Here is a 26,655-nt window from a genome sequence, read left to right as displayed (position 1 = left end):
GTGTGTGTGTGTGTGTGTGTGTGTGTGTCAAAAAACGAGCATAAGGAAAAGCAATACGCGCAGTGTGTTGTGTGTGTGTGTGTGCGTGGTGTGGCGGTGTTGGTGCAGGCGTGTTGGGCTCGAATTTGACGGGACACAAAGCATCGTGACATGGGCGCAGGTATTTGTGTGCCTGCCGGCACGAAACCTCCACTCCTCCACTCCTCCACTCCCCTCCTCCTCCCCTCCTCCACTCCACCCCTCCTCCCCTCCTCCCCTCCTCCCCTCCTCCCCTCCTCCCCTCCTCCTCCTCCGCCACTCACCGCCCTGCTGGCGCTGGTGAGCCCCGCCGCGGTGGTGTCCAGCTCCTCGCGCGCGCGCAACAGGCCCGCCTCCTCCGCCGCCGCCGCCGCGCCCAGGCCCGACGCCGGGCCGCCGGGGCCGCCCACGCCGCCGTGCGCGCCCTTGTTCTGTGTGTGTGTGCGGAGGCGCACGGTTGTGTTTAAAAACTTCAACAAAACGAAGCCCGCCCAGACGTGTGTGTGTGCGTGTGTGTGTGGAACGCCGTGAGAGGTGTGTGGGAGTTCAACACTGCGGGAGCTCAGCTCGTACACACACGCACAACAGCCACAGCCATAGAGACACACACACATACATACACACATAACAATCACGCGCCTGCATGCTTCGTGCGGTCTCCTTGATGGCGCGCATGAAGTCAGTGGACTTCTTGGTGGGCTGGGCGGCCTGTGCGCGGTGGGGGTGGATGGGGAGGAAAGCGGGGGGGGGGGGTTACATTCATGACTAATTTAGAAGAAGCAAAGTTGTAGCCAGGCATATTGGTACAGCATGGGGGCGTGGCGGTGGGACCATGACTCTGGGAACAGGGACAACAAACCCCTTCCCCACGCCCCTTCCCTCTCCCAGCCTTTTGCAGTGCAGCCCAGCGCACTTTGGGTTTGACTTGCGTAACCCCTTCCTCCTCCCCCCAACTGACGCCTCTGCCTGTGCTCCGCTAGTTTGGCTTGGTTTGGTTTAGTTTGGGCTGGTACTTGCAACCCCACCCTTCCCCCTTCCCTCACGAACCACCATTCCTCCTGCCTCGCTGCCCCCGTCTGCACTCAGCGCTCTGAGCCCGGTCTTGGTCTAAATGGGCTTGGAATAAACCGCCTCCTCTGCTCCCGCCCCCGATCGGAACAAACTCCTCCCCTCTGCCACCTGCCCCCTCCTCGCGCTGCTGCATTGGGTCCGCTTCAGTTTGGGCTGGTACCTACAACCCCCACCTGCACGGGCCGCCCCGCCCCCGCGCCCGCACCTGCACGGGGTCCGTCACCGCCCCCCCCTACCTGCGCGGGGTCTGTGACCGCCCTGCCCCTCCCCCCCCCCCACCTGCACGGCCGCCCGCCCCTCTCCCCCCACCTGCACGGCCGCCCGCCCCTCCCCCCCCCACCTGCACGGGGTCCGTCACCGCCCGGTCCAGCCCCAGGATCTGCTTGCTGAATCGCGCGGTGCCGTCCAGCACGCCGCCGCCGTGCCCCAGCGGCCGCAGCGCGGACCAGGCGGCGCAGGCGTCCAGGTCGCCCTCCGCGGACAGGAACAGGCGCAGCTCCTGCGCGTGGGGTGTGTTAAAGAGCACAAGGAAAACGTTGCGCAAAGACAGTGTATGCGATGCATGCGTGGTGTGTGTGTGTGTGTGTGTGTGTGTGTGTGTGTGTCTGTGTGTGTGTGTGTGTGTGTGCGTGTGTTGAAAACCACAAAACCAAGTGATTGTTGTTTTGATGAGGGTGTTGGTATGTGTGTGCGTGTGTAACTGCAGCTTCTTGCGACCCTCAAATTCCCAAAGAACTCAATGCGTCAGTGCGGTGAAATGCAGACCCCTACACCCTCGACGCCGTGTCAAAGCCCTCGCATCCCCCAATGGCGTCTCCCCCTCTTCCGTGTCCCCCCCCCGGTGCCCCCGCCCCTCACCTCGCTGGCACTGAGCACGGGGTGGCGGGCCAGTTTGTTGAGGTAGCGCTCCAGAGCCAACCTGGGGGGGGGGTTACATTCATGATTAATTAAGAAGTGAAGTCGTAGGCAGGTACAGTTGCAGCGTTGGGGGGGGGTGAGAGGGCGTGGGTGGGAGGGAGGGAGGGAGGTGGGTGGGTGGATAGGGTTGGGCGGGGTTACGAAACCATAGCGGGGGAAGCAGAGGCCAGCCCGTGCCCGCATACCAACGCAGCAGCCGAAACCTAGACCACGGAAGTAGCGGACAGAGAAGGGGGTCACAGGCCACAAGATGGCAAGTGCAGACCGGGCGCAAACAACGAGACGGAACGCTCCCATGAAACGTACCCGTATGCCCGCGCGGCAGAGAACGGCACACACACCCAACCTCCCCTCCCCTCCCCGCCCACCCGCCCGCCCGCCGCGCCCACCTGCGCTCCTCCACGAAGGCGTCCGTCATGCGCTGCCCTTCCACCGCGTTCTTCTCGGGCCGCGGCGGGACAAAGTAGCCACGGTACCGGGCCTGGGTAGCAAGGCGGGAGCCGGGAGGGTGGCGGTTGTTGGAGAACGCGGGGTGGGCGGGCGTGAGAGGTGTGTGTCCAGTGTGGTGTGTGTGTGTGTGGGGGGGGGGTCATGCAAGAGCACGATGTGTGCATGTCGGTGGCTGTGGGGGGGTAGCCGGAGGATTTCACACGGCGGGTGGGGCTGCAGGTGATGGTGTGGGTGTCCTGCGCCCGAGCCCGGTTACCCATGGTCTGCATGGGGCCCACCCCGTGTGACCGTGCCGTGTTTTCCTCCCTGCCTGAAGCCCATCATATTTGAGAGTTATCACCGTTCTTCACATGAACGGCTACTCCAACCCCCAAAGAGTGCGAGCCATCCCACCCACCCATCCACCCCCCCCCACACACACACACCTTGAGTAGGTCCGCCAGCGCCACAAACTCACGGAAGCGCCGCCGCACCGCCGTCTCACCGGGGGCAGCGGCAGCGGCAGGAGAGGCGGCAGCCGCGCCCGAGGTGCCGCCGCCGCCGCTGCCGCGCGGCCGGGCCTTGACAAGATAAGACACATAGCCGCCTGTGTGTGGCGGTATCGGACAGCCTACGTCAGCAAGGCTGCTCGCCAGCTGCACGCATACACTTGACGAGGGGGAGCGGTGCGCCGAGGCGGCCCTGCCTTGTTTCCCACCCTCCAGCCACCACTCTGGCGCGCCCCCAGCCCAGCGCCCAGCCCAGCGCCGCGACCGGGGCCGCCACCCAGCCCCCCGCACCATCCCGGGGTCTGCGCCCCTGCCCCTGCCCCTCCCCCTGTTCCCCAGCGTCCCACCCTTGATGCCGAACAGGCCGCCCGCCTCGCGTCTGATGGGCTCCGTAACGCTGATAACCACCGCCGCGCCGCCGCCGCCGCCGCCGCCGCGCCCCGCGCCGCTCGCCAGGTGGGCCGGCGTGGTGCGCTGTGGCGAGAGCGCCTGCGCGGGTGATGGGGGTGCGTGCATGTATGTGTATGTGTGTGTGTGTGTGTGTGTGTGTGTGTGTGTGTGTGTGTGTGTGTGTGTGATAAAGAGCACAAGGAAAGCAAAGCGTAAAGATCGTGTGTGTATGTGTAGCAGCAGCAGATACGCATAGTTCTGGAGGCGCAGAGCGCAGTGGCAGGGTCAGGGAAGCGCCGCAAGGCTGGGCGGAGGGCGTTGTGCAGGGGTGGGATGCGCCCACCATCCGGTGTGTGTCGCGCCGGCATTGGCCGACACGACCGCACGAGAGCGCGCCCCACAACAAGGACACCGCCGCACACCTTGCACCGCTGACCCCCTGCCCCCCCCCCCACACACACACATACTCGCACACACAAACGCACACACACACACACACACACACACACACGGGCACGCAAGCATATACACACACGCCCCCCCCCACACACACATAAACGCCTTCATATTCTTCGCACCTGCAGGTCGTCTCGGAACTCGCCCGACCCCGGAACCGCCAGCGGGTCCAACAGCGCCGCCGCAGCAGCAGCAGCAGCCCCGGCGCCGCCGCTGCGGCCGCCCGCCTGCGGCGGCGTGCCGGGTGCCTGGGAGCCCGGCGCCGCCGCCGAGTACATGACCTGCTCCTGAGGCGGGATGCCGCTCACCAGCGGCGATGCAGACGCGGCTGCTGATGACGTCGGCGCCGCCGCCGCCCCGACCGAGGACGAGGACGAGCCCGCGGCGCCGCCGTTGCTGCCCCCGCCGCCGCCGCCGCCGCCAAGCGGGCCCAGCAACGGATCCGACACCACCGCGCCGCCGCCGCCAACCGCTCCAACGGTCGTCCCAACCGCCGGCGCCAGCAGCCCCAACGGCGCCTGGTCGTACATGATAGAGTCCTCGTACGACGGCGGTTTGCCGGCCGCCGCCAGTTCGCCGTACGTCGGGTAGTTGGCGGTTGCGGTTGTGGCGGTTGTGGCGCTGCTGCCGCCCAGCCCCAGCCCGCCAAAGCCCGGCGTGAACAGGTCATCGGCGCCGTCGTCGCCGAGTGAGGCCAGGGCACGGAAGCGGTCCATGTTGCCCTGAAAACGTGAGGAGGTTACAATCATAAATAATAAAGGGGGGTTGCGCATGAGGGCGTGTGTGTGCATGTGCAAGCGTGTGCGCGCAGTGCGTGAGCATGTGAGAATGGGGCTGTGCCTTGCAAGGCGTGTGGGTGGTTGGGTGGGTGGGGGAGGAGGTAGAGGCAGAATGTGCGCGCCTCAGGGAGGTATGCGTGGCGGGGCCGCGCGCGGCAGCGGGGCAGCGCAGGGCGGGGCGCGGCGCGGGGCGATGCGTGTGTGTGTGCGGAAGGCACGTGGGAGAGGCGCATGGGAGCAGGCCGGCCGGGGCCCCCACAGGGCCTGCCAGCGCAGCCACACGGTGTCTTGCTGCAGGGCCCCGCGCCCAGACCCCAGCGGTGTGCCCGAAACACGCCGGCGCCAGCCGTGTCGTGGCGCGCTGTCGTACCCCATTGGCACATGGCCAGCACAGCCCAACAGCCACGCTCTTGACAAGCCAGGCATGTGCACGGCTTTAATTGCCACTCTCGGTTTCACTTGGATTGGTTTCGCCTTCTGCACACGCCCACCCGCCCCAACTATGATGTCCTGTCTTACATCCTTTTGTCTCTAGTGCCTCTGGTTCCTCACTGAGAATGGTAAAAAGAACCCCCTCCCTCGGTCCCTCCGCCAGCGCTGCCGGCACGCGCACCTACCTGCAGCTCCGTGTTATCGCCTAGGTCCAGCCCATCATGGCTGGAGCGCCCGGCGGGCAGGTGCGCCAGGTGCGCTGTCAGGTCCTCCATGTCCTGCCGGGACGGTTCGGGGTGAACAGGAGGGTATAAGGTGAATGTGTGTGTGTATATGTGTGTGTTTTGGGGGCCGGGGTTGGTGTCGAGCTGGAGAGGGCCGTCGTGTCAGCGTCGGAGGTCAGCCAGTCTACACGCGCGCTCGCGTGCGTAGGTAGGGTTTCGCTTCCGCAGACTGGTTGCTCCCAGATCGCCCGACTGGTGACGCTCCGCAAGCTGCCTTGTACTTAAGTTCCTAGTGGTCTAGGGGCCGGACGCCCGCGCACGTTTCACGGGGGCATTTTACTCGAATTTGTTTGTCCCAGGCTCGCTCACCTCGCCAAATGTCCCGCGCAGAGGGTCGTCCATATCACTTTTATTCGCCATCCGAGACTTTCGCTGCAGTGATTGCTAAGAGGCACGGGGAAGGGAGCTTCAGCTTTGCAACACCGTCGCCTAGTTCCCTTGATTTTATGTGCCTGTTCAGAGCACTGCAAATGCAGGCATGCAACAAGTAACAATGTCAAAATTAGGGGCAAGTCGAAAATGGGAACTCGGGACCCCATGCCGAGCGAAGTTTGAGCCCCCCCAGTTTCACTACAAGCACAGGCCGGAAGCTCGCCTTATCTTCTGTTTCACTCATTTGACACTGCTGCCTGCCTTTAATACCTCGGAACTGAGTATCGGACGCAGGATCTCGACACATTCTTCTTTTGCGCTAGGTGGGCAGAATGGCCGAGGTGAAACTGGCTATGTCGCTGGATGAGCTTATAGCTCAAGCTGGCAAGAAGAGGGAGCGGAAGCCTGCGGCCAAGCCAGCCAAGCCCGCTGGCCAGGGCGATGCCCCTGCGACCGGCGCTCGCAAGGGCCTGAAGAAGAACCGCCAGAACAATGGGGCCAAGGCGAATGGCCAGCAGCAGCAGCAGCAGCCCAAGCAGAGGCAGGCGCAGCCCCAACAGCAGCAACAGAGGCAGGGCGGGCAACAACAGCAGCAGGGCGGTCAGCGCGTTCGACCGAAGGCCAACCTTGGGGTTCGCCAGGGCCAGGTGCAGAAGCGCTCTCAAGTGATCGAGGTTCCGGCCCGGGTGCTGCGCCAGCAACCTCCTCAGCCGCAGCCCCCGCCACGCGTGAGTACTCGAATTGCTCGGCATGCGCGATGCCTTGTCGGAAAAGACTCGGGCTACAGCATCGAACTTACCGACATGCCTCATAATAAATGCAGGTGAACCGCGCGCCGTACCGGACCCAGCCCGCGCCCGAGGACAGCAAGTGGCAGCACGACATGTATGAGGACCACGCGCCCGCCCCCCGCCGTGCACCCATGGCGCAGGCGGCTACGAGCACCAAGCTGTGAGTTGCGATGCGGGGTAACTTTCCCCTCTACCTGTGCTGCTGCTAGCCCGACGCGGAGGGTGCACCTCCCCAGCGATGGTGCGCACCTCTGCCCCACCTAGTAACGCTGTCCGCATGTGGAGTTTTCGTGTGCCGTGCTGCGCACTGGGGGCGACAGATTGGCTGCGCACTCGCTGCGAGCCGGCCGTTCTCCGGGCGTCGGAGGAAGTGCATCGGCTGCTACGCCTGTGACGCCAGCCGCCATGTCGGCTGGGCGAAAAGCTTGACGCGGCTGCGTGTCTGTGTCCGCACTGATCGGGGCCAGCGCTCAGTCAGCGCTACGGCGAAGCGGCCGCTCGGCGTGGGCATGGCCCTTGGACCAGGCCGGCGCATGGGAGTTCGGCACACACCACCGCACCCGCACACCGGCTCGCCGGCCCACGCACACCGCAGCGCGCCGCAGCACAGCGGGCCCTGGCGGCGGGCGGTCCCTCCAACCCTCAGTGCCACTGCCAGTGAAGGTGACAAAGCAGTGATGGTGACAGCGCCTGTTCCGCTCCTCTCTCGCCTCTCTGTGCCTCTCTCTCCTCTGCCTGGCGACTGCTGCAGCATCATCCGGAACCTGCACCACGGCGTGTCGGCGGACGACGTGCTGGTGAGTGCGGCGGCGGCCTGAGCGGCGGGCGGGCCGGGACCTAGGGGAGGCCTGAGCGGCGGGCGGGCCGGGACCTAGGGGACTGCGGGTAGCGAAAACAAGTTGGGCGCTAGCCGAGCACCACCTCAGAGCTGGCAGGCTGGCAGGGCACACCGCTTGCTACATGTCTAGGCGTTCCGTCCTCACGTACAGCCCCCGTGTAGCTTCGCTTCTCCTTACTTCGTCATGGATGTACCCCCCCCCGCATGCGCCTCCCCTCCGCCTGCAGGAGCTGTTCTCCACCCTCGGCGCCGTCAAGAACCACGGCGTGAACTTCGACGCCTCGTGAGTGTCCGGGGGCTGTCAGGCGAGGGAGCCGCCTCGCGGCCGGGTCGGTCATGCCAGGGAGAGACACCAACGGAGACACGCGTGGCCCGCCAGGCAGCCGGCTGGCTTGGCTTGCGCCGCAGCTTCACCTCCCTGTTGAATGTTGACTGCCTCGGGTCCCTGAACACTTTTCCCCTCCTCTGCTTCCTCCCTGACCTGCCTCCCGCGCATCCCGCGCTTTTCGCCCGGCAGTGGCCGCTCGTTGGGCAGCGGCTTCGTGGTGTTCGAGACGCGCGCGGAGGCGGTGGCGGCCAAGAAGGAGTACAACGGCGTCAAGCTGGACGGGCAGGTGCGCGCGGGTACTGGGGCATGCGCGGTGTGCGAGATTCACAATAAAGGATACACGCGGGAGGGTGTGCGTTTGCATGATGAGACGGCTTAAAGGGAGCAAAGCACAGCGGCTGGCTGTGTTCGCATGTCAGGCTGGAACCACAGCAGTGCACACGTCCATCACGGCTCTCGCTCGCGCGCGCTCTCTCACTTGCCTTGCTGCCGCCACTGCGACCATGCACTCACACAGGCCATGGAGATTCTGTTCGCGGAGGAGGTGGCGGGCGGCGCCGGCGGTGGCGTGCAGCGGCTGTCCAGTGGCATCCAGTGAGTGGGCAGCTGCGTTGTCACACCGCTGGCACGGGTGGGCTTGGGGGTGCTGGGACGGCGGGGGCGGAAAGCAGGCGCCGGGCGCGTAGGGAACCGGAGGAAGGACAGGCCGGAGAGGAGTCTGGTGTGTGCTTGGCCTGCTTGACAGCGCGTGCGGTGGGCCTACCCCGCCCACGGACCTCTCTGTAGGTGCGCTGTTGTCTGCGGCCATGCTGGCAAGGTTGCAGTAGCGCATTCGGCTGACCTGTCACTGTGCCGGGTCTTGTCCACAACAGGGTGCAGCGGCCTGGCGCGGGCGACCGGGCAGGTGGCGGCGGCGGCGGCGGCAACGTCGGCCAGCGCCTGGCGGCGGCGGCTTTCCGGGACACGGCGGCGGCGGGCGGGCCCCGGTGAGTACGACAGGCCGCAACCGGTGGATTCGTGGACCGGGCGTGTGTGCTGGGTGGTGGCAGCGGGAAAATGCTCCGGCTTGCGTAGTGATGCGGCGTACTGTCCCTCGGGTGTGGAGAAGAAACACGCTTTGCACGCCGCATGCGCCTGTGTTCTCAAGCGCGCTTCGCCTGTTTAGTCTGTCCTGCTTTTGCTGGTACGCACACAGGTCGGGCGGGCGACCGGGCGGCCGCGGCGGGCGGCTGCGGAGCGCGGTGGTGGGCCGCGCGGCGCTGGACCGCGGGCTGGACGACTACATGATGGTGCGTGGGCGGGGTGGGGGGGTGGGGGTGGGGGTGGGTTTTAATCATTGGCAATCAAAAGAGATTTACGAGGGCGCACGCGGAGTGACAAGTTCTGGGGCGCACAAGTTGCGAGGGCGCACGAGGGCGCATGCGAATAGACAAGTTCCGGGGCGCGCAAGTTGCGAGGGCGCACGAGGGCGCATGCGAATAGACAAGTTCCGGGGCGCGCAAGTTGCGAGGGCGCACGAGGGCGCATGTGAATAGACAAGTTCCGGGGGGCGCAAGTTGCGAGGGCGCACGAGGGCGCATGCGAAAAGACAAGTTCCGGGGCTGGGGCGTGTGCGGGAGGAGAAGAGCACGGTGGGGTGGGGTGGGGCGGACGTGAAGGAGTGGGGTGGAGGCGTGGGTGTAGTGGGCGGGGCGGGGCATGCGGAGGAGGAGGGGAGGAAGGGCTTCTCCACTGGGCATGGGGAGGGCAAGGAAGGCGTGCGGGCGCCGGTGTGGTGACTAGCGCGTGCTTGAAGTCCAGTGGTAAGGGCTGCATGGACTGTACTTTGCTGCTCCTGACGCCGGCGTACGTGCTGCCTTCTTTGGATGTTGCCTTCACCACAGGAGTAAGCGGCTGTGCGTCGGAGCGAACGGGCACAGAACAGCAGATGGCGAGAAGGAGGAGGAGGGGTTGCTGCGGACCCGAAGGCAGACGGAGCGGATGTTAAGGGGGAGGGAACTAATCAGAGCGCGTGCACGCGAGATGATGTGTATGCGACAATTGCGTGCAGATGGCGGCAGTGGGCCGGACAGGCGCTGTTTGGAGGAGTAGCAGTCGGCGTCGGGAATGCGTGTAGGTGCCCGTGGCACACAGAGAGGAGGCGGGACAGGTGGCGTGAACACACACGAGAAGAGGACGGCAGCAAGCAAGTGCTGCACCCTCGCAGGCGGAGTGTTGGGTTTGGCGGATTCGAGGGCACTAGGTTCGTCGATAAGCATCGTCGATAACTGTTCGGGGATTGCGCCCACGAGACTGTTGGATGTAATCATGCAAACACGGTTTCTTTGCGGTACCGGTCCCACGCCCCGGCCCGTTCTAGACGTCGATGTATCCTGTGGTGTCGCCTCAGCTTGCCGCGGTCTCAGGACCTGTGACTCATTTCGATGGCCGAGGATGGCCGTCGGCTAACATCGCTAGCTGTGCAAACGCACTGATGCACATCATGCATTCATGCGTCTTGATGCGCACTGCAGTATTACTGCAGGTCACTGACACCTCGTCCTCCAACCATTCGATTGCAAACATCATGCACCGATCATGCACTTAAGGTACGATTATCCAAACCTACGTCGCTGCACTCCTGTCTGCACGGCGGCTGCGCGCTGGCGCAGCTACGCCCGCGTAAGAACTCACCTCAAGCCTTCCCGCCGCCTCAGCACCGACATCAAAGCCACGCATGCACAGCTCAAGCCCATGCATCCACCACACGCACTCACACACACGCACTGCAATCCGCATCCCAACACAGCACCTCACGCGTCATCGTCACCACTGTCGCTCGGCAGGTCGCCCCCACGTGCCCCCGCCCGCCTCTCCGCCTCCTGCTCCTCCTCCACCAACCCACTCGCTCCGCTGCCGGGGCCCGCGCGGCCCTCCGCCTCGTACCCCGCGCGCTGGCTGTTGCGGGAGGCACGGCGCGCACTTACCCGCGTGGGCGCCGGCGCCGGAGAGGGCTCCTTCTTCTGGCGCTTGCGCGGCGGCTCCGGCAGCACCACCGGCGGCGGATTGGCCGCAAAGGCGTCAATCACCGCTGCGGCGTCGTAGTCCGTGCGCTGGCTGACGAAGCTGTGCCGCACGGTCATGCCCGCCGCCGCCACCGCCGCCGCCGCTGCTGCTGCTGCTGCTGCTGCTGCTGCTGCTGCCGCGGCTGCTTCCCCCGCCGCCCCCGCTTCTGCCTTGCCTGCTGCCTTCACCGCCTTGCCCGCCGCTCCTGCCTTGCCTGCCGTGCCCGCCGCTCCTGCTGCTCCTGCTGCCGCCCCTGACGCCGAAGCCGCCGCCGCCGCCACCGCCGCCGCCGCCGCCGGCTGTAGCAGCTCGTCCATGTCCACTAGGTGGCTCAGCTGCACACGGCGCTTGTCGGCGTCCGCGAACCGCACCAGCCGCACCGCCAGGCTGCAGCGCAGCCGCCGCACGTGGCCCGGCACACCCGCGAAGGTGTGGCTGTAGCCGCCGCCGCTGCCGCCACACGACCCCGGGGCCACTGTCAGCACACCGCTGCTCACCGGGCCCCACGCCGCCCGCCCGCTCGCGGTGTCCGGCCGATGCAATGCGCCGCCCGCCTCCTCCTTCACACGCACCCCGGCCGCGCCTTCCTCTTCTTTCACGCCTTCCTGCCCGTCCCCCTCCATCCCCCGCTCCTCCTGCTCTTCCCGCTCCTCCTGGATTGTGAGCTCCAGGGACTCGACCATGGGCAGCGGGCAGGCCCGCCCGTGCCGGCTGCTGACGTGGATGGTCAGGCCGCGAAGGCCGCCTTGCCCGGCGGTCGCCTCCACCGCCGCCGCCGCCGCCTCGTGTTCCACCACCAGCGTCTCCGTGCGGATGTACGGCGGCACCTGGGCACGCGCGGTGACCGTTGTCAGCATGCCACAGATCCGCATGGCGGCATGGGCAAACGTGGCGGCACAAAGCGAGGGATCGGTTCGAGACACAGGCTTCACATGGCGGCCCTCTCCCTCAACCTTTCTCCTATACTTTCTATAACACGCCCGGCCCCTGCCCACCTGCATGCCCAGCTCCCGCGCCAGCAGCGCCATGGCCAGGTCCACGCGGGCGCGCAGCAGCAGGTTGGCTCGCCGGTCCTTGGGCGTCTTCTGCAGGTTCACAATCACCAGCTTGCCGCCTGCGCAGAGGAACATGTGCGTGGGGCATGTGTGTGTTTAACGAACAACAAAACAAAGCCCACCTGTGTGTGTGTTTGTGTGTGTGTCCCGGTGCGGAGTCTGGCGGGTCAGGTGCCGGAGAAGGGTGGAAACATGACGACATGAAGGCAGCACGGAAGCATGTTGGGCGCATGGATGTACGGTACGTTGCCGCACGTGGGCGGTACGGTGGGACGGAAGGCCACTACGCGACACAACACGACACGACACGACACGGCATGAGTCACATGCCCAGCCCAGGCTGATGCCCCACACCCTGTCCCCTTGCACCCACCCACCCTCGTCACGTGTGAGCACGGGGATCTCGTTGGCCGGCTGGATCTGCAGCGAGGTGCCCAACACCAGCGCCACGTCCTGCCAGGATGTGTGTGTATATGTGTGTTTGTCACATTGGGGGGCATGGAGCAGGCGTCAGGGACAAGTCAGTAAGAGAACAACCAAGAGAGCGACACGCCCCGCCCCTTGCCGGCCTGTCCCATGAGTCCCCGACCCGGCCTGATGCAAACCGCCACCCACCGCCACCCACCGCCTCCTCCGCCACCCAACCCCACCACCGCCACCCACCGCCACCCACCGCCTCCTCCGCCTGCCGCACCGCCTCGTCTAGCTCGTCCTGCGGCGGACGTGGAGGGGTTACTTTGGCCATTGCTCCAACGGAAAGGGGGGCACAAGACATAAAGAGGAGGGGGGCGCACATGGAATGTGCGGGAGGCACCAACTGCACTGGGACCAGCAATTCACGGGGGCCAACAAGGACACCTCCGGTATCGAGCGCTACGTGTCCGACCATCAAGCTGCAGGTTGGCCGCCCCGCCAGTGCCGCCGCCTTGACCCCAGCAGCAACTTCGTGCCGCCCCCCGCCCCCCCTCCCCCGCACCCCCTCCCCCGCACCCCCGCAACAACCGCCCCCGCCGTACCACTACTGTGCCTGGCTACAAGGTCACTCCTCACTTCAGTAGTCATGAATGTAAATCCCTCGCACCTGCGGCAGGGGTGTGTCCCAGTCCAGGATGTTGTCCACCAGCTCGCCGCCGCAGCCGGGCGCCGTGCAGCGCCGGCCGCTGGGCCGGAAGTCCACCTGGCGGGGGTTTGGTGGTGGTGGTGGTGGTGGTGGTGGTGGTGGTGGTGGTGGTGGCAATGGAGGCAGTGACGGAGGCAGATGCGTTGGTTATCGAGGCAGAAGCGTTAGTGATGCGGTGGCGGAGGGGTTGGGATGGGGTTGGAATTGGGGTGGTAGGGCAGAATCTCCACTTTCGACGACTATCCGCGCCCCTCGGCCCTTCCATTTCTCCCCTCCCCTTTCCTTCCCACCCCTCACGCCGCCCCCGCCGCCTCGCTCTGTCCCTCTGCCCCCTCCCTCACCGTCTCCATCTGGAAGTCGCGCGCGTACTCGGCGCCGCACCCCCGGCACCGCTCTGCGAAGCAGTTGCCGTGCAGCTCCGCGATCCTCGACCGCGGCACGCCGCTCCACAGGTGCAGGCTGTCCACGTTCTGGCTGCACACGTAGGGGCATTTGCCCGCGGCCACCAGGCCCGAGATGGCCTGTGAGGCGGGAGGGGCAGCGGAGGAGGGCGGGAGTTGTAGGCACCTGCCCGAAATAAACTGAGCCCAGTACTGCAAAAGAGCGAGGAGGAGGTCGTGGCGGAGCGGGAGGGCACAGCGGCGCCACGAACTGGTTGACGGCGCGGGAGCTCGCGTGCAGGCGGCCGGGTGGCGGTGCAATCCCCGTCCGAAGCAGTAGCACTCATTCACCTCGCTTACCAGCAGTACCAACAGCCATACCGGCAGTAGCAACAGCCATACCGACAGTAGCAACAGCCATACCGGCAGTAGCAACAGCCATACCGGCAGTAGCAACAGCCATACCGGCAAGGCGCGTACCCCTCGCGCACCCCACGCGCACCATGTGTGTGAAGCTGGGCCGCGCGTACTCAAAGGGCGTGAAGTCGGTGGGCAGCGCCTCACCCTTCTTGCGCAGCGTCCAGATGCCGTTGGGGCCGCTGGCGGTCAGGCAGGCAGGCAGGCAGGCAGGCAGGCGGTCAGGCAGGCGAGAGGCGGGAGGTAGACAGCCGGGCAGCAGCGGCAAGGCAGAGGAGGGAAGGAGCAAGGGGGGAGGGCGCTTAAGTGAACGGGCCGGCGTTTGAAATTGGTGTTCAAGGCGGCTGTGGGTAGGGCTGACGGCTACAGGGTACAGGCCTTGTAGCTGCCATGGGTGGGGGGACTAGGTCCCAACGGGTCAAACCCAGCCCATGTGCCATCCCGCTGGAATGCGCGGTACTGCGTCAGGCGAAGCGTCTGACCCGGATTTTCACCAGGTTATGAATGCAGCAAGACTCTGGAGCTGCCCCCCCCCCCCCATACCTAATCATGAATGTCACCGTCCCCCCCCCCCACCATCCCATGGATGGCTACCCCCCCGTGCGACTGGCGCAATCCCACATGCCGCAGGCGGACGCGGCGCGTAGGCCGCTGCACAGGCGCATGCGCATGTGTCCGCCCACGCCCACGCCCGTGTCCACTCGTATTCGCACACGCGCGCACGCGTATTCACACAGACGCACCGAAAGTCAGGGATGCCGCAGGCGGTGGAGATGCCGGCGCCCGTGAACACAAACACGCGCTTGGCGTCGCGGACCTGCAGCAGTAGCGGCGCCATGTGTGCCTTCTAAAGTCGTCAAGATGGACGGAATCGTCAACAGCAGGGTGCGGCAGGTCGCCGAGCCGATTGGCAAGGAGGCAGCAAGGGTTAACGGGTGCGAGACACGGCGTATGGTGCGGAAGGTGGGAGGGAAAGGGCCAGCATTGTTGGCGGAGGGGGGGTCGATGTGGGTTTGTGCGCTGTGAAGCACGCGCTGCACAGCGCGACGTGCTGGGCTGCTAAATCGCCAGTTCCACAGGCTCACCCATCCCGCTAGCTCCTTGACGCCCTTTTTGATGTCGTCGAGGTCCTGGTGGAACTCTTGCGCGCCGAGCTGCCCGCCAAGGTTTTTCTTCGGCTTTAAACGGTCAGCGTATCCCAGCGACATAATGGCTAGGGGCGCTGTTCGTAAGCTAGTAGGGCGCGTTCATCAGCATATATTCGTGATAAACATGCGGCTAGAGTGCAAATTTGGGCACTGGATTCAGTCCTGTTTCTCGCATGAATACAGCAGTAGCAATGCAGGCCCAGTGCCGAATATAATGAAGTTAAATGACTTGGTATGCCATCATGCGTTGTTCACGCCTGCTGGCTTGGGATTCTCCAGTGCAAGTACTCGGCGCCGTGCCGTATGCATGCCCTTATGCTGGGTGCTCCCTTCCCCACGCTGCGCTGAAGAGGAGCAACCAACTGTGCTCCAATGCCATGATAGGGGTGATGCGCAAGAGCGGACCGGGCATGGCAGTGTAAGCAGTCGGTGAAGAACCCTGGTTATGGCGCACCAGGGAGTACCCGACCCCACGACGGTTATGCCATGCAGCATCGGGGTAGCGGGATACAACCTCAAAGCAGGTGCTGCGGCCTAGTCTCAACCTGTTTCCTGCTTTTGTGCACCGCGTGTCGCCTGCGTGTAGTCTGACGGTGAAGCCCCTGCAAAGCCATCGATGAATGGTCGATCCTGCAGCGATGCCGAGCAGGGAATGATTATAAGGTCATTGCTAATATAAATACAACATTCTGGGACATGGCGCGGGTGCAGGTGCAGGTGCGGGGGGGGGTGTGGGGCGGGAGAGAAAGGAAGGCTGGCTCGGCACGGTTTGGTGTGGTAGGGTATGAGGCGTTCAAACTGGTGTACGCGTCACGTATGACTCGCCTGTCCAAACTAATATACTGAGGCCGCTGTTCTGCAATGCCTCGGCGGCCCTATTCTGCAGGCTGCGTGCGGGCGGTTTATAAAGTCTGCGTTCCTTTTGCAAACGCCTAAGCCTGCCTGAGCGAGCCCTTGATCAACAGCTCGTTCTAGCCTAAGTACAATAAGCATTTACATAGGCGGAACTGATTCCAGCCGACGGTCGACGGTCGACTGTGCTTCAACGAACAGAGCACTGGGCGGGAGCGACGCGCGAGGGAGCTTTCGACCGTGAGGGCTCCTCCATCACTACACCAAATGCATCAAAGCCATATGCGTGGGGCGGCAGCCTCGCCAGCAGCAGCACGGACTGCATCGCCCGCGCATTTCGCTGGTGTGGGCGCTGGGCCCAGCCTTCGCCCAGCCCTACACGGCTTGCGACGACTGAACCTAAATGATGTGAGCTTGCAACCACGGGCTGCCCCGGGCCCCGCCCCTGGGCCGGCTTCGGGGCCACCGACATCGCTCGAGTTGCACTCGGCGCTGGCCAGCCCCGGCCCCAGCCCGGCCGAGGTCGCACGGGCCGCGCCAGCTGCCGTCGCCACAGAGCCCTTGGGCAGCAGCCATAAGGCGAAGGGTAAGCGGCGCAGCAGGAAGTCACGCCAAAGCCAGGAGGCCGGCGCGTCCATTGACGACGAGGCGGAACCGGGCGCAGCAGCCTCCGCAGCAGCGGCAGAGGCAGCGTCAGCGCTGGTTGCCAACGCCGCCAACACCGCGAGCCGATCCAACGGAAGTGGCAGTAGCACCAGCAGCAGTGCTAAGGCGGTCAACACGAACGGCAAGGGCAGCGGCAGTAGCGACAACGGCACAGGCAGCAGCCGTGCGGGCGCTGTGCCGTCACCGTCGCCGGCGGCTGCGGCCTCAGCGCCAGCGGTCGCGTCCGCAGCTGCAGCGCCTGTGCCCGCCACTGCCAGCGCCGCCGCCGCCGCCGCCGCTGGGGCCGCGGCTGTCGCCACCGAAGCGGCCCCCGCAGCGGCGAAGGCGAAGCGCAAGCGGCGAAGCAAGGGCGCCAGCGGCAAGGGCTTTGCTACCCCCAGCCCCGCCCCCGCCGCCGCATCCGGCCCCGCCACGAGCATGGTCGGCAGCGCTGCTGCTGCGTCATCCCCGGAGGTGGCGGCGGCGCCGGAGGCCGTGGCGGCCGCAGCCCTGGCGGATGCGGGCGTCACGCCCGTGGCAACCGCCGGCGCGGATGGCAGCGGAAAGGCAGCGGCGGCACACGTGGAGGCGGCGGGGCGGCGGGGCATTGCAGACTCCGAATCCGTGCTGGCCGCACTGTTTGCCGAGGCGGAGACGGTGGAGGTGTGGTCGGAGAAACCGAAGCCGTGGGATGGGGAGGACCGGACGGGCGGCGACTCGCCTGGCTCCTCAACGCCCGCCACGCCGACGTCGTCTGTGGATGAGAGTGACGGCGACGAGATGCCGGCGGGGCCGCAGGAGGAGCATGAGACAGGCGGCGCGGGGGCGGGGGCAGGCGCGGGGGCAGGCGGGCGAGGAGGAGGAGGCGGCCTGTTTGCGAACGACCTGCAGTCGCAGTTGCTGGAGCTGCAGCGGCAGCAGGAGCGGCGGCTGCAAGAGCGGCGGCTGCAGCACGCAGAGGCGGAGCCAAGGGAGGAGCGCCGGCAGGGGCAGGGGCAGGAGAGCCAGCAGCAGCTGGAGCTGGGGTCGCCTTCTGCTGCTGCCCTTGCAGCTGGACCAGAGCCCGAGGTGGCGGCGGCGCCAGCGACAAGCGCTGCCGCGGCCAGCCGCGCGGCAACGGTGGTCCGCGCCGCTCGTGTGGGCGCCGGCGGCTTGGGTGCGGACTTTGGAGGCGGCCGCGCGGCGGCGGCGGCTGGCCGCATGGGCCGCGTGTCGGCCCACTTTGCGCTGGTGCCGGAGGTGCCAAAGCGCAGCAAGCGGCAGGCGGCGGCGGCGATGACGGCGGCGGCGGAGCCGCGCGCCCAGGCGGCCGTTGGGGTTGCAGCGGTTGCGGCGGAGACCGTACCCGTAGCAGCGCACGAGCACACGCACGAGCAGGAGGAGGAGCAGGAGGAGGAGGAACCGGAGGTGGTGTTGAAGGAGCTGGACCCCATCCCCCTGCCGGCCGAGGACCTGGCGGCGCTGGAGGAGGCAGCGGCGGAGGCGCAGATGGCGCTGGCGGAGGCAGTGGCGGCGGTGGAGGCCGATGCAGGCCTGCTGCCGCGGCTGCCGCCGCCAGAAGCGCAGCAGCAGCAGCAGCAGCAGCAGCAGCTGGGCGCAGAGGTGGCGGCGGCGGCGGAGGGGCAGGCGGAGGTGGCGGCGGAGCCATCGGCGGTGGAGCGCGCGGCGCGCATGCTGCGTGCGGCCCGCGCCGAGACCTCGGGCAACCCGCAGCAGCGCCAGCTGCAGCTGCAGAACGCGGTGGTCGCGGCCTCCACGCGGGCCACGCGCGTCCTGCGCGCCGCGCGCTCCGCCGCCGGCGTCCTCGCGTCGGACTTCGGCGCCGGCGCCGCCGGCGGTGCTGCCGGCGCCGCCAGCATGTTGGCGGGCCGCGTGGGGCAGGTGAGCGCGCATTTCGGCCTGGTGCCGGGCGCGGCGGCGGCGGGCGCGGAGCCGCTGTCGCCGGCGGCGGCGGCTGAGGAGCAACTGCTGACGGAGGCGGAGGCGGCAGCGGAGCGGGAGGCGTTGCTGGCGGCGGCGGCGATGGCGGCGCGGTGGCTGGCGGCGGCGCCGGCGGGCGAGCTGGCGCCGGAGGCGGCGGCGGTGGCGGCCGCCGCCGCCGCCGCCGACGTCGCCAGTGATGCGACCGCGGCGGCGGCGGACGTGGCGGCGGCGGTGACGGTGTCAGAGCGGGCGGCGCTTGCGCTGCAGGCCCAGCGGGTGGTGCACGAGCGAAAGCTGCAGCCGCAGCCGGCGGCGGCAGCCCGGGCGGCGGCGGTGGTCCGGACCGCGCGCGGCGGCGCGGGCGGCCTGGGTGCTGACTTTGGTGGCGGCCGCGAGGCCGCTTCTGCCGGTCGCGTTGGCCGCGTTTCGGCGCACTTTGCGCTGGGGCGGGATCTAGGTGAGGAGGTGCAGGCGCAGCAGGCGGAGGTGGAGGCTGGGGAGCTGGCGGCTCGGGGGTTGCCTTCGGGCACCGCTGCCGCTGCCGCGGACGAGCAGCGCCTGCGCCAGGAGATGCAGGAGCAGCTGCGGCAGCTGGAGGAGGGAGCGGTGATGGTGGGTGGCGGCGAGAGCGCGGCACCGGCGGCGCTGCCGCGCGGCGTCGCGACGTCGGACTCGGTGCTGGCGGCCTTGCTGGCGGAGTCGACGTCAGGACCGGGAGCGGCCTCTGAGGCGGCAGGCGTGTCGGCGGCGGCGGCGGCGGACTCTGCTGCTGAGGCTGCCCCAACGGCGGCGCAGCGTGCAGCCAGCATGCTCCGCGCCTCGCGTGCGGATGCAGCCGCCACAGCCGCCATGGACTCCGCCGCCGCTGCTGAGGCGGCTGTAGCAGCTCCGGCTGCTGCTGCTGCTGCACGTGCGGCCCGTGTTGTTCGCTCCTCACGCACTGGCGCCGGCGGCCTCAATGCCGACTTTGGCGGCGGCCGCGCGGGCGCTGCGGCAGTCGGCCGCGTTGGCCGCGTGTCTGCACACTTGGCGCTGGTGCCGAGTGTAGCAGGGCGGGCGGAGGAGGCGGAGCTGGTGCTTCTCGAGCCGGAGGGCGTTGACGACGACGGTCTTCTACTACACATGCCACCTGCTGCCAAGCAAGTGGAGGACGAGCCAGCGACGGCGACGGCGGCGCAGCGCGCCGCCGCCGTGCTTCAAGCCGCTCGCGGCGGCGCCGCAAGGCCGACGGCACCGCCGCCGCCTGCAGCGACGCGTGCGGCGCGAGTGGTTCGTACGGCGCGCACGGGCGCCGGCGCCTTGGGTGCCGACTACGGCGGCGGGCGGACGGCGGGCCGCAGCGGCCGCGTGAGCGCGCACTTCGGGCTGCTGCCGGTGGTGACGGACGAGGCGGCGGCGGCGGCGGCGGGGCTGGTTGTGGAGGAGGTGGTGCTGGCGGAGAAGGCGCCTGTGCCGCTGGCGGCGGCGGATCTGGCGGCGCTCGAGGCAGAGCGCCGTCAGGCGGCGGAGGAGGCGGCGGCGCCGCCGGCGGTCGGCGAAGCCGCAGGCGAAGGCGCGGAAGAGGGTGTTAGCGCGGCGGCGCGTGCCGCGATGGTGCTGCGTGTGGCGAGGAGCGAGGTGCCGGATGCGCGGGTGGCGGCGCCGCGGCGTGACGGCGCGGCGATGGAGGCCGCAGAAAACGTGCAGCAGGGCCCGGTGGCGGAGGCGTTTGCGGCGCTGGCGGCGGCCGTGGTCACGGCCCGTGGTCACAACCCGTGGTCCAAACCCGTGGCCGCAGCCCGTGGTCACAACCCGTGGCCACAGCCCGTGGTCACAGCTCGTGGCCTGAACCCGTGGTCACAGGCGATGGCCACAACTCGTGGTCTCAACCCGTGGTCGCAACCCCCGGTTGCGGCTCCGGCTGCTGCTATTGCCGCCGCTGTTCCTCCTGCTGCTGGTGCTACTGCTGCGATCGTTCCAGCTGCGTCTGCTGCCGCAGCGGCGGAGGCGCCTGCAGCGCTGGCAGCACCGACTGCGTCCGCGGCTCCCGCCCCGGAGCCGCTGACGCCGCAGGAGGCCATTGGCGCCGCCCTCGCGGCCATGGCAGCGGCGCAGGCGGCGGAGCAGCTGCAGCGGCAGCGGCTGCAGACGGATCGCGAGGTGGCGGCCGAGTCCCGCCGCGCCGCCGCCGCGTCGGAGGCGGCGCAGCTGCTTGCCGCCTGGTTGCAGCGCAAGCCCACGCCTGCGGCCGCTCCCGCGCCGCCGCCTCTTCCCAAGCCTGTAGCGGCCGCCGCACCGCCGCCGCCGCCGCCGCCGCCGCGACGCCAGAGCGACGGCCGGCCTGCGGCGCCGCCGGCGGAGGCGCTGGCGGCGGCGATGGCGCTGCTCTATGCGGCCGAGCCCAGGCCCCAGCCCGCGCCAGAGAACGCCATTCGCAATGCGCTGGCGAAGCTCATTTCTGCGGAGGCGCAGGCGGCGGCGGTGGCGCGGCTCGCGAAGAAGGAGAGCGCGCGCGACGCGGCCGTGGCGGAGCGGCTGCGCGCCGCCGAGGCGGCGGCGGCAGTTCGCATGGCTGAGTGGAAGCAGTCCAACCCCGACCCGCCGCCGCCGCCGACCGTCCATGAGATTGCGGCGGCGGCGGCGGAGGCGGCGCGCGCCGCCATTGAGGACAGCGAGGATGAGTGGGAGGCGTCCATGGAGGAGATCCGGGCGGCGGTACGGCAGGCGGCGGATGCGGCGGCGGCGGCCGCCGCCGCCGCGGCGGAGGCAAACGCGTCCGTGCTGGCGGCGCTGGCCGCCGCCAGCCTTGGCACGGGCGAGGCGGCGGAGTCGGAGCAGCAGCAGCAGCAGCAGCGGCAGGTCATGGCGGCGGAGGCGGAGGCGGGCCCGGCGGCGCTGGCGCGCAGCGCCGCCGACCTGTCCTCGGCGGCGGCGGTGACGCCGCTGGGCATGCCGCCGCCGCCGCCGGCTCTGGTGGCGGCGGCGGCGGTACAGCCGGCGGCGCTGCGGCCGGGCGCGGCGGCGCGGATACGGCAGATGGCGGAGGATTTGTACCGCGAGCTGTCGCTGCTGCCGCCGCCGCCAGAGGCGCCGCCGCCGCCGCCACCGGCACCAGTTCCGCCGTCACGGTCGTCAACGGTCCTTGCCTCGGCGGCGGCGGCGGCGATGGCGGCGCCTGTGCGGCCGTCGGCCGCATCGGCCTCAGGCGGGCCTGAGCCCGGCTCCGTCTTTGGCGACTTACATGACTCACTTGAGGTCTCCGCCTCCCCATCCTCTTCGTCGTCTTCATCTTCGTCTTCGCTACGGTCACACCCTATCTCGTCGTTGCCACCATCCGGGCCGGCGTCACCCTCGGCGCCGTCGCCGCCATCAGCGCCGGCGGCCGCAAAGCGCGGCCGTGGCGCCGCCGCCGCCGCCGCCGCTACCGCCGCCGCTGCCAGCAGCAACGGTAACGGCAACGGCAACGGTGTTGGGCCGTCGTACGCAGCAGCGCACCCTGGTGAGTACGGCGACGCTGCAGCGGAGGCGGAGTCGGAGGCGATGGTGCTGTACTCCTCAATCGACCCAGCCGGCGCCGAGCTCGGCCAGAACCTGAACCAAGAAGACGGCGAGGGCCTGGTGCTGGAGCAGCAGCATGACGACCTTGATAACAACAATGATTATGACAATGACGAGATTGACGAGACGGCGGTCACGATCTCGGTCTTGGCGGCGGCCGCCGCCGCCTCTATGGAGGCCCAGGGCGGCTACGGCGGCGGCGGCGCCGATGAAGACCCGCGCGCCCACATCCCGCGCCCCGAGCCGCGGCGCCGCACCGGCACTTGGGAGCAGCGGCCGGCGCGCGTGCCGCCGCGGCTGGTGTCGTTCCCCGCCGGCGGCGGTCTGCGGGAGCTGCAGGAGCTGGTGAGCAACGCGCGCGGCCCCACGCTGATTGACCTGGGCGGAGCAGTGGTGACGCTGCGCGCGGCGGCGGAGGCGGCGGCGGGGCCGGCGGCGGTGGAGGTGGAGGCGGAGGCGGGCGCGAGTGCGAGTGCGAGTGCCAGTGGCGCGAGCGGTGGTGGGAGTGAGGGCACGGCGCTGGTGCTGGCGAGCAGCATGCGGGTGAGTGCTCTTGTGGTGGTGCAGGTGGAGGTGGAGGTGGGGGTGTGGGTTTCAGCTGGGTCTGCCACACTCCTGCATCCCCTCGCCTTGTCCTGTTTCCTTGTCTCTCTCGCTTCTTGCGTACTGGAACTGGTGAACAACAATCCCCCCTCTCCACAGCTGCCTGGGTGGACGTCTGCGCTGGAGGCTGCCTCTCAGCGCGCACTGATGATGCTCAAGGACTCCCTGCGCCCCTCCGCCTCTTCGTCCACCTCGTCCGCCGCCGCTTCCACCGCGTCCGCTGCCTCGGCCTCCTCTGCCAGCTCAAAGAAGAGCAGCAGCAGCAGCGCAAGTGGCAGTGGCACAAGCGGCAGTAGCAGCAGCGCAAGCAGCAGCAGCGGCAGTAGCAGCAGCGCAAGCAGCAGCAGCGGCAGTAGCGGCAGTAGCAGTAGCAGTAGCGGCAGTAGCGGCCCGGTGTTGCACCTGCACACAGATGACGTGACGCTGGCCAACGGGGTGCTGCAGCTGCATGCGGGTTGTCGGGTGGTGGTCAGCGGCCGGCGGGTGGCGCTGCGGCGAGTGGAGGTGGGTGGGGTGGCGATTACTGCATGAACTTGTTATGGGCTCGGCGGGTGCCCGCTCCCGCTCCCTCTCCATCCACACACCCCTTACTTGCTCCCCAACCACGCCTTGCTATGCCGGTCTAGGACGCCTCTGCACCGTCGCTACCTTGACCTACGTTGTTACCTAACGCCACCCAACGCCCAACATCCTTCAACATCACCTCACACCACCCAACGCCCCCACAGGTCCTGGACGCCGAGGCCCCTGGGTGGTGGCGGACCGCCACTGCCATGCCAGGGCCCGCCCTCCAGACCACCGCCCTCATCACCGTCACAGGCAACCCCTCCCCCGCACTCCTCGCCGGGGCACTCACAACCGGCGCCGCCGGCGGCGCCGCGTCAGCCTCGCCGTTCCGCCTGCCACACCGCGCCGCATCGCCGGCGCCGCAGTTTTACGGCATCTGGGGCTCCGCCCCCGGCGGCGGTTTCAACGGCCCGTCGTTGGAGTTGGACGAGTGCCAGGTCAGCGCGGCGGCGCGAGATCGGGATCTGTTGACGGTTGACGGCAGCGGCGGCGCCGCCGCCGCGGCGGCGGCGGCTGTGGCGGGCGCTGGTCTGTTGGGCGCCGCCGTAACGGCGCGGTACTGCAAGCTGCGTGGCGGCGCCAATGCGGTGGTTGCGACCAACCGCGCCTCGCTGCACCTGGACTGCTGCGTCATCGAGGTGCGTGGTCTAATCAGGATGTGTGTGCGGCAGCATTGGACTTCTTTGCTGTCATCGTGCGGAACTAGCTAGCGTGAAACCTCCGTACCGTGATGGCCCGGGCAGAGCCATGTTTTCTATGTTTCAATTTGTAAAGTGGACGAATGGGTGGTTGCCGTCTACTAAGCCACCTAAGCCGCTGCTATCCATCCAACACTCACTCACTCCAAAACCACGAACGCGCTTACACAGGACTACGCCACGGCGGGTGTGGTGGCGGTGGAGTCGCCGGTTCGTGCCGTGGGCTGCCGCCTGCAGGGCGGGCCGGGCGCGGGCGTGGGGCTGCAGGCGGTGGCGGGCGCTGTGGCGCACGGCGTGGGCTGCTTCCTGCGCGGACACGCCGCCAACGTGGAGTGCATGGCGGGCAGCGTGGTGGACCTGCAGGTGAGAGGGGTGGGGAGGGGGAGAGGCTGGGGGGGGGGGAGAGGGAAGGGCTGAGGGACGGGAGGGAGGGCTGAGGGGAGGGCGGAGGGCTGAGGGCTGAGGGGAGGGTGGGGGGAAGGGGAGGGGACGGTTGTAAATACCAGCCGAATCTAAGGGGAGGGGAAGGCTGAGGGGGGGCTGAGGGGAGGGGAGGGATGCGGATACGAAAGATGTGAAGGTGGGAAGGCAAGGAAGAGGGGATCCCAGCTGGTGTGACCAGCCAATGTAGACTGCTGCGTTTCCCCCCACTTCAAACACCACGACTCACTTTGCCCATCACCAAACCTCCCACACACCCCACACAGGGCTGTGTGTTATCTCGCTCCGAGGGCCGCTACGGCCTCACCGTCCACCCGGCGGCGGCAGCAGCTGCGGCGGCTGTAGCAGCTGCGGCGGCAGCAGGCGGCAGTAGCAGCAGCACCGCCGGCAGGGGCCGGGGGCAGCTGGCGGCGGCGCCGGCGGGCGTGGGCGCGGGCGGGCGTGCAGGCGGCGGCCGAGTGCGGCTGAGCGACTGCGAGCTGGGGCACCCGGTGCAGGTGCGTGGCGGGCGTGTGTGTATTGTGGCGACTGAATAGAGTGGTTGTTGGTTGTGTTGGTGTCTGGCGTTACGCATGGCACTAGCAGCTGTAGGGGACCTGTGTTAGTAGGAGCTGTGCAGAGCTAACTCGTCCACCCTCCTGTGCGCATGTGAGCACACCGTCCTTTGGCAAGTCTGTCAAGGCACTTCCATCGCCGTTCCTTGACTGACATTGACTGACGTTGCTTGTTCTCGCTGATTTATTTCGCTGCAGGTGGGCGGTGGCGAGCTCGAGATGGAGCGCTGCACATTCGCCCTGGCGCCCGCCGCCGCCGCTGCGCAGCAGCAGCAGCAGTCTGCCGCCGCCGCGCTTGCTACTGCCGACATTGCCAGCGTGCTACAGCTCAGCGACCCACAGCTTGCAGCCAAGCTGACGGCGCTAGTGGCGCAGCAGCAGCAGCAGCAGCAGGGAGGAAGTGGCGTCGGCGTCGGCGCAAAGCTCGTTGGGCCGGGCGGCAGTAGCAGCGGTAGCGGCAGCAGTAGCGGTGCTGCAGCCGCGTCGGCGCACCACGCGGGCACGGTGGCGGCGGGAGCGGCGGTGCGTGTGGTGCGCTGCATAGCGGGCGGCGGCGGCGAGGGCGAGGCGGTGTGGCTGGAGGCGGCGGCGGGCGCGGCGGTGCACGTGAGCGGCAGCGCGGGTGTGCTGGTCAACCGCCGCAACCAGCCGTGAGGGGCAGTTGGAGAAGGGCAGTTCGAGTTGGTTGCGTTGGGAGCGGAAGAATAAGAGTGAAGGATTGGTTAAGAACTGGAGAGGTCCGAACGGATTGCGCATGTTGCGTTCAGGGGGGGAGGAGGTCGTTGCGAACAACCTGAGGAGTGGAAGGAGAGTTGAGGGAGCGTTTGTGAGACCCACCGGTTCAGCGGGTTCCCTGTCATCCCTCGACAGAGCGAACTGCATTACTAGCTTGAGGGCATTTTCCCTGTATCGCGCAGGACCGGGCCGCCCATAAGATGTGGTTGCACCTTGTGTATGCGTCAACGAATTTGAAGGACACCATCGGTGACTTTCCTTTTTCCTGGGCCGTTGTGAGTTGTAGGCGTGGGCAGGGGGGCGAGCGAGGAAATGTGCCATGTGTGTGTGTGTGTGTGTGTGTGTGTGTGTGTGTGTGTGTGTGTGTGTGTGTGTGTGTGTGTGTGTGTTTTGGAACGTGGGCCTGTGCGCGCTTATGTACATGCTATGATGGGGGGCTGCGTGCACCGGGAGATAAGAGACGCTGTGTGGGTGTGGGTTGCATCGCAGGGGCGGAGCCAGGTTGAGCCGAGTTTGGGCGTGTTGTACCGGTCCTCCTTACTACCCCTAAATGCGAAATGAACATGCTGTCCTGAGTAGGCCAGAGCATGCGAGCGAGCGCTTGGATAGCACATGCAGCTGTGTAATAAGTACACACGGTGTCGGCGGGGCCGTGTTTGAACACATCTCCCAGAAAGGAGTGCGGCAGCGCTGAGTCCCGCCAGTCCCAAGCAAGACGTCTCCCGACTCCCGGATCCATCACCACGCCTGCCGGCAGGATCGCACCTGGCCACGTGCCTGCCGAAACCTGCGGGATCCTTGTTTGTGTTAGGGACCAGACCACTCAGGCGGTGACAGGCGACAGACGGCGCGCAAGCAGCCTTGGGCCCTAGGCACTCGAAGGAAATGGTGCAGGGCCAGGGGAGGGGGGAGGCGGACCAGGGTAGGCAGTACTTCAAACTGCATAGACGACCGCATGCCAAACAGTCAAACTGTCTAGGTGGATGGCAGGCACGGCAGCGTTGGCGCGGCGACAGCACAGGGACGGCGCCTCACACAGGGATGGCGCCGCACACAGGGATGGCGCCACACACGGGGATGGCCAGGGACGGGTAGGCCGGCTGCAGGCCGCTGCAGCTCAGAGACGGGGGGGGTCTGCCGTGCTCAGCTGTACTCCAGTGTACTCGTTCTGCAAGACTGCGACCGCCGTACAGCCAGTCGGGTCAGCCGGACAGCTGTGACACGCGGGGGAGGGACCGGAGGATGTCATGCACGTGGCGCACGTTTGCAGCAGTGGAAACCGAATGACATGAGCTTCTATATCTTATGAATCTTATGAGA

The 26,655-nt window shown here is 67.6% G+C and overlaps 4 protein-coding genes across 4 annotated transcripts in view; 2 read left to right on the top strand and 2 right to left on the bottom strand.

Moving 5' to 3' along the window:
* The window catches only part of CHLRE_10g462300v5 (uncharacterized protein), a 12,387-nt gene extending 6,616 nt beyond the window's left edge, over window positions 1–5,771 (bottom strand). The window contains exons 1-10 of the mRNA XM_043067179.1: window positions 5,596–5,771; window positions 5,188–5,280; window positions 3,914–4,513; window positions 3,293–3,434; window positions 2,883–3,043; window positions 2,397–2,488; window positions 1,948–2,008; window positions 1,430–1,588; window positions 658–726; window positions 303–449 (exon numbers count right to left, since the gene is read on the bottom strand). Of these exons, the coding sequence (XP_042920576.1) occupies window positions 303–449; window positions 658–726; window positions 1,430–1,588; window positions 1,948–2,008; window positions 2,397–2,488; window positions 2,883–3,043; window positions 3,293–3,434; window positions 3,914–4,513; window positions 5,188–5,280; window positions 5,596–5,628 (1,557 nt within the window). The 5' untranslated portion in view covers window positions 5,629–5,771. The remainder of the gene's footprint in view (window positions 1–302; window positions 450–657; window positions 727–1,429; window positions 1,589–1,947; window positions 2,009–2,396; window positions 2,489–2,882; window positions 3,044–3,292; window positions 3,435–3,913; window positions 4,514–5,187; window positions 5,281–5,595) is intronic.
* Window positions 5,772–5,871: 100 nt separating this feature from the next.
* CHLRE_10g462250v5 (uncharacterized protein) lies at window positions 5,872–9,932 on the top strand. The gene is made up of 9 exons (XM_001698555.2): window positions 5,872–6,386; window positions 6,482–6,609; window positions 7,201–7,246; window positions 7,515–7,570; window positions 7,805–7,901; window positions 8,133–8,209; window positions 8,488–8,601; window positions 8,811–8,904; window positions 9,499–9,932. Exons 1-9 carry the CDS (start codon window positions 5,991–5,993, stop codon window positions 9,502–9,504), a joined length of 1,014 nt encoding a protein of 337 aa, XP_001698607.2. The 5' UTR covers window positions 5,872–5,990; the 3' UTR covers window positions 9,505–9,932.
* A 37-nt stretch (window positions 9,933–9,969) lies between these two features.
* Window positions 9,970–15,441, bottom strand: CHLRE_10g462200v5 (uncharacterized protein). Its single transcript, XM_001698370.2, has 9 exons — window positions 14,718–15,441; window positions 14,376–14,449; window positions 13,718–13,814; window positions 13,177–13,356; window positions 12,797–12,892; window positions 12,389–12,427; window positions 12,093–12,168; window positions 11,656–11,774; window positions 9,970–11,487 (listed from the first exon to the last, which is right to left on the bottom strand). Exons 1-9 carry the CDS (start codon window positions 14,838–14,840, stop codon window positions 10,408–10,410), a joined length of 1,884 nt encoding a protein of 627 aa, XP_001698422.2. The 5' UTR covers window positions 14,841–15,441; the 3' UTR covers window positions 9,970–10,407.
* Window positions 15,442–15,621: 180 nt separating this feature from the next.
* CHLRE_10g462150v5 (uncharacterized protein) lies at window positions 15,622–26,647 on the top strand. The gene is made up of 6 exons (XM_043067178.1): window positions 15,622–22,280; window positions 22,440–22,844; window positions 23,069–23,545; window positions 23,777–23,968; window positions 24,313–24,543; window positions 24,799–26,647. Exons 1-6 carry the CDS (start codon window positions 15,900–15,902, stop codon window positions 25,252–25,254), a joined length of 8,142 nt encoding a protein of 2,713 aa, XP_042920575.1. The 5' UTR covers window positions 15,622–15,899; the 3' UTR covers window positions 25,255–26,647.
* Window positions 26,648–26,655: the final 8 nt, after the last annotated feature.

The sequence above is a fragment of the Chlamydomonas reinhardtii genome, chromosome 10 (assembly GCF_000002595.2).
Source record: "Chlamydomonas reinhardtii strain CC-503 cw92 mt+ chromosome 10, whole genome shotgun sequence".
Taxonomy (NCBI): Eukaryota; Viridiplantae; Chlorophyta; class Chlorophyceae; order Chlamydomonadales; family Chlamydomonadaceae; genus Chlamydomonas; species Chlamydomonas reinhardtii.
This window is presented reverse-complemented; position numbering and strand designations above follow the sequence as displayed.

Coding starts and splice junctions, on each gene's coding strand:
- CHLRE_10g462250v5 (XM_001698555.2), top strand. CDS start 5,991: ATGGCCGAGGTGAAACTGGCTATGTCGCTGGATGAGCTTATAGCTCAA. Junction 6,387..6,481: donor AGCCGCAGCCCCCGCCACGC/GTGAGTACTCGA, acceptor TAATAAATGCAG/GTGAACCGCGCGCCGTACCG. Junction 8,210..8,487: donor CGGCTGTCCAGTGGCATCCA/GTGAGTGGGCAG, acceptor TGTCCACAACAG/GGTGCAGCGGCCTGGCGCGG.
- CHLRE_10g462200v5 (XM_001698370.2), bottom strand. CDS start 14,840: ATGTCGCTGGGATACGCTGACCGTTTAAAGCCGAAGAAAAACCTTGGC. Junction 13,357..13,717: donor GGCCCAGCTTCACACACATG/GTGCGCGTGGGG, acceptor CCCGCCTCACAG/GCCATCTCGGGCCTGGTGGC. Junction 12,893..13,176: donor GCGACTTCCAGATGGAGACG/GTGAGGGAGGGG, acceptor AACCCCCGCCAG/GTGGACTTCCGGCCCAGCGG.
- CHLRE_10g462150v5 (XM_043067178.1), top strand. CDS start 15,900: ATGCATCAAAGCCATATGCGTGGGGCGGCAGCCTCGCCAGCAGCAGCA. Junction 22,845..23,068: donor TGGCGCTGCGGCGAGTGGAG/GTGGGTGGGGTG, acceptor ACGCCCCCACAG/GTCCTGGACGCCGAGGCCCC. Junction 23,546..23,776: donor TGGACTGCTGCGTCATCGAG/GTGCGTGGTCTA, acceptor GCGCTTACACAG/GACTACGCCACGGCGGGTGT.